The following is a 16116-nucleotide window of genomic DNA, read 5'->3' as shown; positions in this document are numbered from 1 at the left end:
GTTTGTTTTATGAATTACATATTACAGACACTGTCACGTTTCCTTTTTATGAATCATTACTTTATTATCACAATTTTATTATTACACTTTTTATTCATTTATGATCACGATTTTTATTTTGTTTAATATTACTTGATTAAAATATAAGTTTTTATGAGTAATATTTATGAGTAATATGAGTAATATATTTCTCGCGAATTCAAGATTCTTGAATATTCCATTACGCGTTTCGTCTGAAGATAAGACACAAAGATATAGAGAAATCGTCACAAAATAGAAATAATAAAAAATTATTAACCTCCGACCTCAGAAAGAGTTGAGTGGCCTGCGTTCCGTAAAGAAATTTAACGAGGACGGACAATGCAGAACGGGCTGCAAAGAGAGTCACAAGTTCAACGAATGCAGTATATCAGAATTAAATACCATCAACTTTTGTATTATGCATTGACAGACTCAGCAAAAACACAATTAGCTAATTCTATCGAATGTGCTCGAATGCGAGATGCAATCGATATAATTAACAATTTAAAATCTAGAAGGATTAATGAGAGACACTTGAGTTTGAGAAACTCATATCTAACAAATAGAGAAAAGAATATTGCATTTTACACAATGATAAGATATGATAATTTAAGAGTATGACGATTCTATGATATAACGAGCAATTAAAATATCGCAAATTACATGATAAGACCACTTTTGCTTAATTAGAACAATTTTCGTTGAAAGATTTGTTGAACTTCTTGTGTACCGTAGATATCACTTAGATAAAGACTTAAATATTAGCCAGGAAACAGATAGTAAACCAAAATACGATAAAAATAGATTTAAAAAAAATGGAAAAGTTAGATAAAACTTCGAAGAATTTTAAGAAACTGTATTTTTATCTCTCCTAGCACTAAATCATTGATAGAGCAACTGTTATCATAAAGATATCAAAACCAAATTTTGTAACGAATGAAGGATTAAATATAACAGAGGTTTACAGTGGCATAAGTCACATTGATAGAGCAACTATTATCATAAATATATCAAAAACAAATTTTGTAACGAATGAAGGATTAAATATAACAGATGTTTACAGAGGCATAAGTCACATAGTTTCAGAATAAAAATAAACAGAATGACAAACAGTGTAAAAATCGAGTGAAGAATGCAGATACTTGGAATGAAAGTATGATCGGAGCAATTTCCACGTGATTGAAAGGTATACTTTCGTATGTCGATAGCTTGAAGAACTACCTTCGTATATCGATGCGTGATTCATCGAAATAAAGCTCCCACTTTAACGACCGCGATTCCGCCGTGGGAGAAATGACACGCGACTTGTAAAGCGGATCCCACATCGCTTCTTTTTTTTCCCCGCATGCGAACTTTGATCGAGGAATTCTTTTCTTTGTTTTTCGCATGTATCAAGACAGAGACAAAAATTTGCCGCAATGCGCGATTGCGAAGTCGGTTGCGGTGTTGCCCCTAACGATATGTGTGTTTAATCGAAGTATTATCTAATTGCTATCATTAAGCTCGTGCACTATTATTATACTTCCCTTACCGCGATGTTCGGATTGACGTAATCCGATCCTTGAAGAAGCGCGCGTGGCAGTACACGCTTGGGAAGAATCGCAAATTATGTGTAGAGCGGTGTGTACAGCGCTATGTCATATATAAGCGAGTTTGAATAGTCAATTTAGTTAATATATATGAATCTGTCCTAATTAGATATTCCGCATGCTCTATACATTCTAGATATCTTTCGCGCGCTTGTATAGGGCACTGAGGAAAGGTCGATTCGAAATTTTGGAGAAGAATCTATCATTAAAGTTAACTAGAAATTCGTCAAAAAGATCCAATAGAGAGTAATTCTCAATCGAAAGAATTAAAACAATTGTCAAATATACTGAAAAAAGTCTTTTTTATTGGTATTTTTCTTCGTTCATGATTTAGCATTATTTGTACAAGCAAATATGTTCGTAAGGCACTTTAGAAAGGCAGACGATAGAGGTATTATGCTGCGTGTAACGCAGTATCTATTTGCAAGCGCTAGAGCGTATATTTATATCTTGAAAGTAGTATAACGCAGCGGTAGAGAGATACAGTTCGAAGTACTTTCGAACGATATTCGCAGTTGATGGAGAGGATCTTTGAGTGTGCATTTTTTGCTTACTTTGTTATCTTTGTTATGTAATGATGATACGTACGATTATCGTCACTCAGCCGTTTTACATCCTCTGAATTATTGCAATAACTGGCAACTGGAAACTCTTATCAAATTTAGGCATTGAAACATGGAACTTGAGAGTTTAATCATCCTTCAAAATGTTTTCTGCAAAAATTTAAATAGAACATTAAAAAAATAGAAGATAAGAGGCGAAAAGAAAAAGAAAACGTGACACGTGTCTCAAGAATGAGACAGATAGTCGTAAAAAAGAAGGAAGAGAAGTAAAACTTGAGTGAAATCATGTTTATATATATAGCTTACACGATTGTTGCAGACATAACAATGGTGTGTACAGATTTGATAAATATTGTAATTATTATTTACAAAAGATATAAATATATCATAAGATATCATAAATACATAAAATATCATAAAGATATCGTAAATCCTATAAAAGCCTTAGTGTTGTCTGCATGCTATCTTGAGATATTGAATTCATAAAACTTTATGATTTTGATTATATTATTTTATGCGTAAAACTTTCTTCCTTACATTTTATCATTATCGCAGCAAAATATTTCAAGTCATTAGATAAAAAAGACCCTACAATACTAATTAAAGATTCTGAAGGATCTATCTGCATACAATGGATTTACACAATGGATCTATGGAGGTCAATCTGTACAATGTCTACACTGCATTAGTTGGACAAAATAGAATAGATGTATCTGTAGGCCTCCAAGAAAAGGAAAGGCAGGAAACAATGTAGAAAGTGGAGTTCAACCTTTTGTTATTTTTTTTCTGCATGGGTCGACTATCGCACTGTGGAATCTCTTCTTCTTTTATGCATGCCTGTTCCTTTTGGGATGCAGTGTCACTCTGAGACCAAAGATAATCTTTTAGCAAACCACACTTTCATCTTTAGATATCTGCATCGAATAAAGCTAGTCCGAGCGATTGTTATATTATTAAAAAAAAATATATTAAAAGAGGAAAAGAGGAATTATAAGAGATTAACCTCATGTTAACGTTTTGCATTGTTAAATATTCAAGTTTTACGAATCTAATATTAAATTTACCTGAAAGGAGGGATAACTGGTATTGCTAATATGTATTTGTGTACCTTTTTTCTTCTCTCTCGTAAAAAGATAAAAAGTTATAGCCACATTTGCACAAGGGAAGAAGGAGATCCGGTCGCGCGCTCGAATCCGGACGTCTAGTAATTTCCGACGTGCTCGGCTCAACGATTGGCGGAGTTGGCGAGAGGTAACAGGCCGTGCCAACGGCGTTGGGTGTCCTTCAAACGTTCCCTATCGATTCCCGCCAGCGGTATATTACGACGGTCTCGCGCCGAAGCATGCTAGTTGACGCCATCACGTCGACGTCGTCGGCAGTGACAGTGCGATCGTCGTCAGATCGACACGAAGGATCGCGCAGGCACCGGTTTGTCTTTACATTGCATTTCCAACATATGCATTTTTTCCTTCCCGCCAAGTCTGAACGCATATCTCACTCGCATTTTTCATTGTCTCAGCTTTTTGTCACTTGATAAAAAATTCGTCCCGATTCTGTAATATTTAATAAACCAAATTCATATCATTATTTCGATCATTAACACACGCGAAAGATCAATTCGCGAATTGACAACTCTGACGTAATATGTACAACCGGTCCGTTTTCGATGCAGGGAGCGCAAGTGAGTGCAAGTGAAACGCGACCCAAGGGGGCGGAGAGCAAGAGAGCGGGGCGAGCTGCTCTTTCCCGGAACAAACGCGCGCGAGAGTCGCGGCCCGCAGTGTGTCAATGGACGACGACGATAGGATGTGCTGCAATTCGCGGCAAAACGGCATCGTTCAGCCGCTGCTGACAGGTACGTAAATCGCAAATCAAACATTACGTCTCTTAATCATTCCGTCAAACTAACCTCAATCTTACTTCCATTCGTTCTATCGCGCTGTCCGTCAGGACGCGAAGATCGCATAAACGCAGTGTCCGATCGAAGGATTCGGATTCGAATGATCGAAAGCTTTTAAAACAGTCGCTCTGAAAAGAATTGAAATTTCTTACGTGATATTTATGGAACTTTCAAAAAACATTAAATACGTAAAATATGTAAATAAAATACCACGTGTTGATATCGTGTTTTCAATATGTTATTTTTGTGAGGAATTTTAGATTTATTTTAGAATCGGTCTCTCCAACCTTTTTTGACGGGATCAATCGAACTGTAATCTTGTGAAAATTAATCTCGATTCATCTCAACAGTCTGCAAGGATACGAATTACGCAAATTAACGCGAGTCGAAAATCGTGTTTGCGATCATTAACCCGCGACAAACTGCGTGCGAAATGAGGTTAAATTATTTATGACTGCATTCTCACGACCGGAAAGTGCAGTTGTGCATTCATGCGTGAGTGTGTGATGTAAGCGCGTGATCATTTTTGTAAATATACACGCTCCGATCACATCATAATAGACAGTAATGTTAGCTATGCATTCGTACATAGCTCTGATCTTATCTTAACAGAAAAAAACTTGATGTCAACGCAAATTTATTTAAAATACAGCGCAACATCACTCGCATGTGTGGAAGGTTTTCTTCATTATACTCCGCAGCGCGTAGATTCGAAGATAAAATCGTGTCTTTGGAGCGAGGTTCCCGCAAATAAAAAAAATAATTACATATAATTGATACTTGATCGCGTGAACAGTCAATATGTATGACTTTGTTATCGATAATAAATCACATGTTTTTTTGTAAGCCGCACTTTTTATCAATGTTATAAAATTGTCGGCTGTTTAAAATTGTTTTTTGTTTGCTGAAGAAAAATGTTTGTTTCCAGATTTATATCAAATTACAATGGCTTACGCCTATTGGAAAAGCGGCAAAATGAACGACCACGCCGTTTTCGATTTGTTCTTTCGCAGGAATCCTTTCCAGGGAGAATTCACGATCTTTGCCGGTCTTGAGGAGTGCATAAAGTTCTTGAATAAATTCCATTATTCTTCTAGTGGTTTGTATTTTCAACAGCTTTTTGTTATATATTCGATTCTTTTATAAATTATATTGGAGTTTCATCTTATAGATATCAAGTACCTGAAATCAACTATGCCTGCTACGGTAGACCAAAGATTCTTTGATTATCTACAGAGTCTTACTGCGAAAGATGTCACAATATATGCTATAGATGAGGGATCTGTTGTATTTCCCAGGTGTGTTTAAGAAAATCTTATTTTCAAAAATCTTATCTTCAAAAATCTTATTTTCAAATTAACATTTAAATAACATTTCGGCGAAACATTATAATTAATTCTTAACAGTTGCAAATAATAAATCAAAAAGACATTTCATAATTTAAATCATATTTTTGTTAAAGTTTTAATTTTCTTAATATAAGTCAGTGTTTGAAACTGTTTGATATATTTGATATTTTTACAGAATTCCATTAATAAGAGTGGAAGGGCCGCTGATAATGGTGCAGCTTTTGGAAACAACTTTATTAACATTGGTAAACTATGCAAGCTTAATGGCGACCAATGCGGTGAGATATCGCATGGTTGCCGGGAAAAATATAACGCTGCTAGAATTTGGTCTTCGAAGAGCACAAGGACCCGATGGTGGATTAAGCGCATCTAAATACAGCTATGTTGGTAAATACCTTATCAATACTTGTTTACTTGTATATTTATCGATATTTTTATTTTTATTCGATAAGTTCAGTTATTTGTTTGCTGTCAGTTTATAATATTCAAAACAAAATTGCTAAAGCAGCAATATATTCAAAAGTTCTGCCTTGCTTACAATTCATGTCACATTCACATTATCTCTAGTATTCTAATTATTGTACTTACGACAATGCGGCAATGACCTACATTACGATAGCGTGTGCAATGTAGAAATGTACAGTAGAAGTTTTTATACGTTGAATTAAAAAATATTTGATTGCTAAAGCAAAATGTGTAATTATCACATGTAGTACATTTTGAACAACCATCTATATCATATCACAAGCCTGATCTGATATGCACGAATCTTTGTATATACATATCAGCAATGTAATATATAACGGAAAGCGGAGGTGTCTGGTACTACTCTACCACTTACACTATACTTAACAATTTCGTGAAAAGTGAAATCAATACATTGTTCCACTCGGTGCCAGTTGATACTGCCTAAGTGATGAGTAACAGTTTAGGAGGTCAAAAGATCTATATACATGTGTATTTATATATCTATCATATAGGATGAATAGGACTATGGAGCCGCGTATCTCGCAATGGATAAAATTAAATTATGAAAATCAAATTTAACATAATTTGTTACGTTACAGGTGGATTCGACGGAACTAGCAATGTCTTGGCTGGAAAGCTATTTAATATACCTGTGTGCGGCACGCACGCGCACGCATACATCACATCCTTCGGCAGCATTGACGATTTACATGGGAAAGTGAGCATATTTAATGAGAAAGCTCGTTCCTTTCTCTAGTTAAAATAAATATTGAAATTCTTCAGGAAGTTCAAAGAGAGAAAAAATCGATTTGTTTCTTCTAGACATTGGCACACAAGCAAACGGGCGATGTTCTCGATTTATTGGAACTTGCTTGCAAATATCGCGAAGATATCGCCGATGATTTAGGAGCTCTAGCTTCACAGGCATCTGATGGAGAATTGGCAGCTTTGATCAGTTATGCTGTTGCTTTCCCGGAAAGATTTACCGCACTCGTGGACACATATGACGTTAAGAGGTATGCAGCTATGTCACTTATTATTTAATGCTTAATGCTTTGAGTTTAAATAGAAAGTTTTATGTTTATTTTTCAAAGTTGTAGCTTGTAAGCTTTAGATTAGAATTCTTTCAATGCATACTCGCATGAATTTTACGTAGATTTTTTTGTAGCCACTTTGCTATTTTCAGCTATTTTTGCATTAGTTAGAAAATAGAAGTTTTATGTTTTTTCTCATTTACTATTTCTTTCATCGATTCTTTTACATTCTTTTGCTTTGTACTTGTTCTTTGACGTTGCATTATTCTTTTATTAGAATTTTATTTAGTGCACACGATAATATGCCTAAAATTGATCGGCAATCATGTAAAATATTCGAATCGTAGAAAAATACGCGAATAATATTTTAATTCTAATAAACTCCGATAAATTCGGTATTAATTAATCAACATAGAAATAGTTTTTTAAAATATCATACGCATACATTGCGTATTAAACAAACAACTGTATACGCGCGAGTTTAAGTAGTCCTTTGTAGGCGTATAGTGTGTAATGATTAATATTATCGTGATAATTAAAGTTTCAAAGCTTAATGACTGCACACTATGAGTGTACAAAGTTTTCCGTTTATTCTCATCTCATACACTCGTCTCTCATCAACGCGAATGAGAATTAATTAACATACTTTAAAATAAATTTGAATAAATTTTTTAATAAGATGAAAGTGTATTCTTCATTTGATCTCATCGATGGCTGTGTTAATTTAATTTTGTCAGCGCGACGCGGAATAAGCATGTACACTCTGTACCCTAACAGGAGTGTGTTTGTAGCATTCAGGCAACAGCCAAGGGGCAGGCACAAGTGGCCAGCCTAAATGTAAAGAATAAACTTCTAACTAACGGGTCCAATACACACGCCCAAAACAGTGTGAGAAACAACCCGTTTATATCAGAAACGACCTCGCAACTTCACAAGAATGGCTTTTTAAGACAAGGTGAATTGGGTGAGCTCTATATGAGGTACGATATCGCTCTGTTTGCCTGTTTTTGCAGAATGCTTTTCCTCGTCTTTCTTCTCATCAAATTTATGCTTCACAAGCTGTACATTTATCTTTTTTTTTTATTTTTTTTTTTTTTTTTTTATTACTTTGTGTCGCCGAGAAACTGATCGACATTCTTTCATTAATAAGACCTTTAAGATTTAAATCACATTTAATCAAATATAGAAAAGGCAATTTAATATTATAAATTAATTAATTTTTATTTTTAAATCTTGAACTTTCTTTGAATTGCTTAATAGCTGGAACAATATATTTAATTTAATTTTCTTCTCTCTACTTTCGCTTATTAGAAAAAATATTCTGTAAAACAGGCAGATTGCAAACTATATATATTATCATATCATGTTACTTTCATGACATGCTAATTAGCGATAAAGTGATAAAAATATCATTTTTTGTTAGAATATAGTTAGTTATTACACACTTGTGATCTTATATAGCCCCTCCCAATTCTGCCCCTTAGACTCTCAGTAACTAAATATGGATATAGTCTGTGTATCTTGACCGTTATTTGAATATATGCAATTCTATGAAATTTTGCTTATGCTAAAACGCGCTAAAATACTGCATAAATATGCTATAAAAAGCGAATAATATCTTGAAATGCTGAATTTATCATGATATTCTCACTGTACTGATACATGCGGTATCAATTGGTTATATTTGTGTGTTAGACAAAATATCGTAAAGTTCTTTTTACTAAACACATTAATGGTGATGGAATAATTTGTTGTAATATTTATTAACCCACTTATACACCAACTAATAGTAAATGCAAGTTCAAGTAGTCTTAGCTATTTTATTGTGCTTACTCTTTTGTGTGCAACTTTTCTTATACAATTTCAATCTCAAACTTGGCAAATCTAAGAAAGTTAATTTATTATTACATTGCACTAGAGAATATAGATAACTATAGAAACAATATGATAGAAATTGGACAAATCTATTTAATTTTTAATCCAATTTTCTTAAAATATAGTTGTCATGAAGCAGAAATTTTGTTAAATTGATTGAAGATGTGCATTTTATATATAAATTATTTAAACATATTTTTTTTCACTTTCTAAGATTTTAACGTTTTAATTAACTAACAAATTACATGAAATAATAGGCATTTTTATAAAATATATTGCCAAGTTTAGGCTTAATTATCTCAGATAATTATTACAAAATTGTAACAAGTGTGTATGTTTAAATTGCATGATTAGATTGCTTTTCAACACATTTAGTCATAATCAATAAATAGTTAATAGATATCTGTTATTCAAATATCTTATAGATGTATGTATGTTTTGTGAACAGGAGCGGTCTCTTAAATTTTTGTGCGGTAGGCTTAGCTTTGAATGACTTGGGATACAGAGCCGTCGGGATCAGGATTGACAGCGGCGATTTGGCCTATCTCAGTAATGTGGCGAGAGATATCTTCGAGAAAATTGCTATCAAGTATGACATACCGTGGTTTGCAAAACTGATGATTTGTGCTTCAAACGACATCAACGAAGAAACTATAATAAGCCTGAACGAGCAGGTAAAGGTGCGAGTAGATTTGCGAATCGTAGAATGTAACCACGAATGATGTCGTAATATATATAATATCTTTTAGAGTCACAAAATTGATTGCTTTGGAATCGGGACACATCTCGTGACATGTCAGAGACAGCCAGCGTTGGGTTGTGTTTATAAAATGGTAGAGATCAACGGCGAGCCGAGAATTAAACTCAGTCAAGAAGTTGGAAAGGTCACAATACCAGGCAGGAAGGATGCCTACAGATTGTACGGATCAGACGGTTACGCGTTGATAGATCTTTTGCAGAAAACGACGGAAGAGCCACCGCAAGTGATGCAAAAGGTTCTTTGCAGGCATCCGTTTCAACAAACAAAAAGGGCAAACGTTACACCGTCTCGAGTGGAATCTTTGCACAAGGTACGACGATTGAAATAATAGATATTATCAGATTGTACTACGATATATACCACGATATGTGAATGAATAGTGTTATTAAGAAGTATTTAACATCTGTTCAATTTGGAATTTTTTTCATTCAATTCTTTTTATGAATAAGAATACATACATAAGCAGAAATATTTCATTATTGATATCCATATGTGACTTGTAATAAGCCAAAATATTACAGATATACTGGAAAGATGGCAAACTACGTCAGCCACTGCCCACATTGCAGGAAATTCGCAATAGAGTACAAGAATCTCTCAATACGTTGCGTAACGATCATAAAAGGAACCTGAATCCAACACCATATAAGGTGAGAATAAGCATTCGATTACTTTGAAAGCTGCTAACAATAAATTATTAAATATCAGAGGCTTTTCATAAAAGTTTCGAATATTCAAAGAATTTAATGTGCGGATAAATCAAATGCATATTTGAAAAACTTGCGGAAAATTGTTTAAATATGTTTTCTTAATATCTGTTACAGGTGGCTGTCAGCGATACGTTATATAGATTTATAGATGAGTTATGGTCTCAAAATGCGCCGATCGGAGAATTACGGTGAAGCATACTACTCTTATATAGGAGTATCGTTGAACTAGTCTCTAGCAACTATAAATACAGAGTAATAACAGAATCGGGATTTACAGATGAAATATATAATAAATCCCCTGATAAAAGCAATGGCAACTTATCGTCGCAATCAACCATAGATATATGTATAGTGATGTGATGATTGCGTCGTAGAATAATATATCATAAGAACGAGGGTCCTAAGAACATATTTTTTACACTCTCCAGTGTTGAAAGTTTCGAATTATATTACCGTATTATTATCGCAATCTATTTTCGTAAATCATATGCAAATCGCAATATAATATTTATATAGTTTTACACGATTGACATAGAGCGAATTGTTTCGTCACATCAGAGGAAATTGTAGCTCTATATTTATGTACATATGTAGCATGTTACGCATGTACATGTGTTGCGTTCTATTCCTTTTTAAGAGAAAAGTACAAAATAGTACAGTATATAATTACATAATGTAATTTTAGGCATGCACAACTCAAGTTCCATACAATTGAAGTACTTAAAAAATCGCAATATAACAGCATCATTTAATTACATTGTCTAATTTCCATAAATTTATTAATTGCTACATTATTCTTTTCTTTTTTTTTATCTTATTTCTTTGAGCGGTTTGGTTTATGCTATATTTGTAAAATCTTTAATTTATATTTGTAAGTTTAATTGTTATCGTTATCGTATTCATAATTGCTGGAGACTGTTTAATTGATATTTTTGTATAAGAGTAATACGTTCGATATATTTCCCGTTGTTATTTACACAAATGTACAAAACCGAGAGCATAATTATACATATTTATAATTTCTTATGTATGTATAATATGTATAAAAATTTATATTGATAGAAAATCTATATATTGATTGAAAATTTGTGCACCAAAAAAAGGAAAAAGGAAAGGAAAAAGAAAAGGAAAAGAATGCATTCTAGCTCAAATTGATATCTCGGTTGAGAATAACGCGAAGTTCGAAGAACAATCTTTTATTGTTCATGTTTGAATCAATTTTTAATGATGTGCATTGTAATTAATTTTTTATAATTTTATTTAGATAATTTCTAAATTCAAAGAATGTTCCTAATCGGCTTTATTCAAGTGTTAAGAACAAAGTTTGTGTCACCTCGTTGAATCGTTTATTAATATTTAATAATTTTAGATAAATACCTAAGATTAGTTAATCATTTAGATTTTACATTTAACTTTTAATCATGATCATCATATATTTTTAGTATAGGTCTGTTATCCTTTTGTACGCGATTCATTTATAGTAATGTATATAACATTATAACTGTAAAGTATAATCGTGTTTTTTTATAGTGAGAATAAATAGCATATAGCTGTTCGGTTATCAGTAATCTTTTCAAATTTTATAACCTACTTCCTATTTTGAAATATTTCCCGAATAATCTAATCTTCTTGTCTTCAAGAATATATATAAATATTTTTGTTATATTAAAAGGACATAATTTTTTTGCGACATGTGTTCCTGTTAACATTTTTAAAATTCTCGGGTAATCTTAATTTTTCTACACGTGCTTCTGGGCTACTTTTGATAGTGTTAGAATGCTCGTAAAATACTTAAATAATTAAAACGTCTCTTAAATTTTTGGAAAATTTTTTGTTGAAAAATTCAAAATACTAAATGCTTCTTTTAAGATGTTTTTAGAATGTTTTTAAAAGCAAGGCGAAGCGCGGAGCTCACATGTATGTACGTGGCTTGCGCATGTGTGCGGTATTCCCTCCCTCATGCTGCTTGCGTCTCAAATCTGGCGTCACTGGCTTATATTACTTGCTCGCGATTTGAGTTGGCTAACCTGGCCAGGAAAACATTGATTTGACAAGAATGGCGCAATTTTTTAAAATACAATTTTTTCCATATGTTTCTACATTAATAATCAGCTATTCGTGTAAATGGGCTACGTATCTTAAAGAATTTGTTTCTGGAATATTATTATCATCGGATAATGCAAAAAGGATTATTACAATGATTATATCTATTATTGTTAATCAATATATAGATATATATGATATATACATGTCAGATCATGCTAGCTAACAACTCACACGCGTTATTACTGCAAGAAGTGTATTGTATAAAAAAGATTAAATTATAACAATTATTCATCGAATATTATAAATGATTATCTTGAGAAAAGCTCGGATTTGTTTAGTTAAATAAAATTAAAGATATCTGTAGAAATGAATCTTTGAGGTTATAATTAAGGTGAGTAAACGATTTGATCAATTTTTTATTTGAAAATCAACAGTACGATATTTATTTTAATGATAATTTAATGTTGAATTATTTAGTAATTTATTTTTGTATTAAATAAAAATATATAAATTTTTTTTCAGTAAAATAAATCAAGATAAAAAGTGTATGTCAAAAACGTTTATTTGACACAAATGGCTGTCTTTGCAGAAATATAAATATAATATTTTATATGAATATGACTTGGGCATACAGAATGGCATATAAAATAGGCAGACACATATATGATGTATGTGCAATGTATTTATATATTATATATATATATATATATGTGTGTGAAAATTAAATTTATATATTGTACTCATAAAGATACTTGCTTTTAACATGAGATATGTTTCAGATTCAATATGTAAAGAATTGTATGAAGGTCTTTAAAAAGTTATGTCCGTTATTGACATTATCATGCACTATATTCATCATTGCATTCACGAGTTACATCAATCAGAAGATCTGTCCAATATTTTTTTTCCTCTGTATGCAAGTATATTTAAATTGGTACTCAGTGTATAGCATCAGCTATAGATCAAATCCATTGAAAATCAAAGAAGTACAAAATAATTTGTTTAATGTAAGTGTTCAGACGCCTAAGTCTGTGAATTCCAAAAATAAGTTTTTTGTGGAGCTGGGTTATATGACCTACAAATTCTGGCATTGCGAGAGGTGTCAGGGTTACATGTACAAGCCAACCCAGCACTGCTCCCTCTGTCGAAAGTGCTTTCACTTCAGGGATCATCACTGTTTCTTCCTGGGTGCTTGTGTGCTGCGTCAGAATATGGGCAACTTTATACTGTTTTGCTTCTACACTTCACTGACGTGCTTGTACTCTTTGTGCGTGCTGGGTCCGTACATGTATGAAAACGTCAGTCACATTCTGAGTGACACAGATTACTTCAATATATTCTTGAACTTTTGTTTTCCCATCAACCTGGCCAGATTGTTGCAATCCAGAGAAAGTTTGGGTGTACTACTCGTCACGATATTCGACCTGCTGATGTCAATTTTGTGTATTTGTCTAGTGTTCGGCACCTGGAAACTTTATAGTTGTTTAACCGGTAAACAACGTTACGCGAATGTTACGGGAAAGCAAAGTCTGAAAGAGATATTTGGAAGCTACGGTCTATCGAATATTATTTTCCCATATAATGGTCTCATAGGCACAAGAGACATCAATGACAAATACGAATTAAAGGAGGTGTGAAATTATAATTAGATAAATAGTAGACTGACGTTAAGTCCAACATATATACTTTTTTTATGATGTACTTACATTGAAATCTATTATAATATTAAGTTGCATTATTTTAAACATTATAATATATAAATATATGTACACACATTTATGCATCACACAGAGACACTCGCGTCTTTCACAATTAATGTACTTTTGGATTCTTTACAAAAGAATTGCTGCTTATACTAAACCATAATATAAATTAGATATATACAATCAAATTCTTATTGAAAAATGTCTAGCAAAATTAATGTAATCGCTATAATAAAAACATGATGGTAGACCGAGAGTGCTCTTGAATTCCAATCTGTTATCATTTTTGTTCTTGAATTATTTTGCGAATTTTAAGTAACTGATTTTACACAAGTTGTTTCTCGAATAGACTATGAGTAATCTTATTATTTTATGACTTAAACTGGTCCTGTAAAAAAAAAAAAAAAAAATTATATTTAGTTATTGCTATAAAATTTGTATTTATAATTCTGTATGATGATGATGTTGTGCCTTGAAATCATTGGGATGAATAAACAATCCTTCCATAGTTGTCCATTGCGTGTGAGGACTATTTGCAGAATAGTCACCTACTACTTCAATCTGTCCACTAATTGGGTTACCATAAGCTCTGCCACTGACAGCCAAGAATCTAAACATATTACAAAGATACATGTCATTTATATGCCATTATAGATATACAATATTTTTCTTATTCGAGTTTAAATTTCTATTAAAGAGAATTTTAAAATAAATTACTTAATGAATTTATAGTAAATAAATAATATATTGCATGCATATACATACGTCTCAGTGTCAACATGCTTGAACATAATCGTATCATCTCTCTCCCAGAAATCATTGTTGCACACTAATATCCAGTTGTCACCAGTATCACCGTCTCCCTTGTTGTCTCCGTATGCCGACACTTCTTGCTTTCCACTCAATGGTGAACTAACTAAATGTGAGTGGAGATTCTTCTTGGTTGTGACATGTTCTAATCTGATAATGTCTCCACATTTAATCGGCTTCCTATAAAAATTATCACAATTTATTAATATGAATATATAGATGTTCAATATAATCGATAAAAATTTGTGTGGAACTATAAGTTACAGCTTACCCTCTTACGCATTGTTTTCCTGATTCCGCTTTGACGAGCCAATAGGAATTACCATCTTCTTTGACCTCTGTACCGGTCACAGATTGTTGTCCACTACCACTTCCATATTTTATATCGTGGGAATGCAGCCTCACATTGTAATCGACATTCATTAACTTTAGTACAGAACCACAAGTTACATGTTGTGTTCCCTTAGCTGCAAAATAGTATACTCATAAAATTGCTGTTTAAATACAAATTATATGCAATTTAACGTTGTATATTTTACTACATTAAATGTTAAGATATACATAATTATGTAGTATAAAAACATTTACTATTGAAAATACTTAAGCATCAATAATGAACACGAATACGATAAATTAAATAAAAACATCATGAAATAAATTAACCGCAAAAGTAATTTAGGCAGACATATAATGATAGCAATGTAGACGTACAATGATAGCAATGTAATAATTTTTATAATAAATAATGTAATAATTCATATGCAATAGATATAAAAGATTACCTTGAATATAACTTATGCAAAGCAAGAGTATCGTAAAGCTCGAAAGAAAGAGACGTGCTGTATAATCCATTATGTTCGTTTTCTGACGGATAATTGATAGAAATAAAATTTCAGAGAAAAGGCCAACGATGTACTGTTTTCACACACAGGATACGACAACGTGTTATACTCGGAAAGGAATGATAAATTGACCAATCATCTTCCGCAACGTTTACTATTCTCGAAGAAGTGGAAGGTTGGCCACCATGCGTTATTTGCAATGACAATACGTATCGATAGATGAAACATTCGATTTACAGATTAAAGCCGGAAATCTGCAGTTTACGATTGAAGCGGCTGCAAGTTTACATTTCGCTTTATCTCAAGCACGTAGAAAAATGACACTATTAAAAAATACCAACTCGTTGCAAATAAATAAAAAAAATTTATAAACCTTTGTACGCGAGTGAGAAGTAAAACTTACAAACTGACTGTTTCTCTTGGTCGCTAACTTCCGACTTCACTTT

At 32.6% G+C, this 16116-nt stretch overlaps 3 protein-coding genes and 1 long non-coding RNA gene across 10 annotated transcripts; 2 read left to right on the top strand and 2 right to left on the bottom strand.

Moving 5' to 3' along the window:
• Positions 1-1893: 1893 nt before the first annotated feature.
• On the bottom strand, positions 1894-3416 carry LOC105676571 (uncharacterized). Of its 3 annotated transcripts, XR_001101407.2 has the most exons (3): positions 3282-3416; positions 2943-3037; positions 1894-2323 (listed from the first exon to the last, which is right to left on the bottom strand). It is a non-coding gene; the product is annotated as an uncharacterized lncRNA (long non-coding RNA). The 3 variants fall into 3 exon arrangements; XR_010889121.1 differs by having other exon boundaries at positions 1894-3037; XR_010889122.1 differs by having other exon boundaries at positions 1894-3087; positions 3282-3411.
• A 53-nt stretch (positions 3417-3469) lies between these two features.
• On the top strand, positions 3470-11837 carry Naprt (nicotinate phosphoribosyltransferase). 4 transcript variants are annotated; one of them, XM_012374581.2, is made up of 12 exons: positions 3470-3601; positions 3846-4028; positions 5002-5172; positions 5245-5371; positions 5598-5809; positions 6490-6608; positions 6713-6906; positions 7716-7904; positions 9248-9479; positions 9549-9869; positions 10081-10209; positions 10384-11837. In XM_012374581.2, exons 2-12 carry the CDS (start codon positions 3962-3964, stop codon positions 10459-10461), a joined length of 1839 nt encoding a protein of 612 aa, XP_012230004.1. In that variant the 5' UTR covers positions 3470-3601; positions 3846-3961; the 3' UTR covers positions 10462-11837. The 4 variants fall into 4 exon arrangements, with proteins under 4 accessions (XP_012230004.1, XP_012230005.1, XP_012230007.1 ...); XM_012374582.2 differs by having other exon boundaries at positions 3471-3601; positions 9248-9473; XM_012374584.2 differs by lacking the exon at positions 7716-7904 and having other exon boundaries at positions 3471-3601; positions 9248-9473.
• A 146-nt stretch (positions 11838-11983) lies between these two features.
• Positions 11984-14274, top strand: LOC105676501 (uncharacterized). The gene is made up of 3 exons (XM_012374453.2): positions 11984-12706; positions 12838-12983; positions 13095-14274. The coding sequence occupies exons 2-3, from the start codon at positions 12927-12929 to the stop codon at positions 13950-13952; spliced, it is 915 nt and encodes a 304-aa protein (XP_012229876.2). The 5' UTR covers positions 11984-12706; positions 12838-12926; the 3' UTR covers positions 13953-14274.
• LOC105676502 (stromal cell-derived factor 2) lies at positions 13983-15916 on the bottom strand. Of its 2 annotated transcripts, XM_012374455.2 has the most exons (5): positions 15611-15916; positions 15100-15295; positions 14784-15008; positions 14490-14628; positions 13983-14406 (listed from the first exon to the last, which is right to left on the bottom strand). In XM_012374455.2, the coding sequence occupies exons 1-5, from the start codon at positions 15678-15680 to the stop codon at positions 14389-14391; spliced, it is 648 nt and encodes a 215-aa protein (XP_012229878.1). In that variant the 5' UTR covers positions 15681-15916; the 3' UTR covers positions 13983-14388. The 2 variants fall into 2 exon arrangements, with proteins under 2 accessions (XP_012229878.1, XP_012229877.1); XM_012374454.2 differs by having other exon boundaries at positions 13983-14628; positions 15611-15915.
• Between the last annotated feature and the right edge of the window lie 200 nt (positions 15917-16116).

The sequence above is a fragment of the Linepithema humile genome, chromosome 3, assembly GCF_040581485.1.
Source record: "Linepithema humile isolate Giens D197 chromosome 3, Lhum_UNIL_v1.0, whole genome shotgun sequence".
Classification (NCBI taxonomy): Eukaryota; Metazoa; Arthropoda; class Insecta; order Hymenoptera; family Formicidae; genus Linepithema; species Linepithema humile.
Note: the sequence above shows the minus strand (reverse complement) of the source record. Positions and strands in the feature narration are given on the sequence as shown.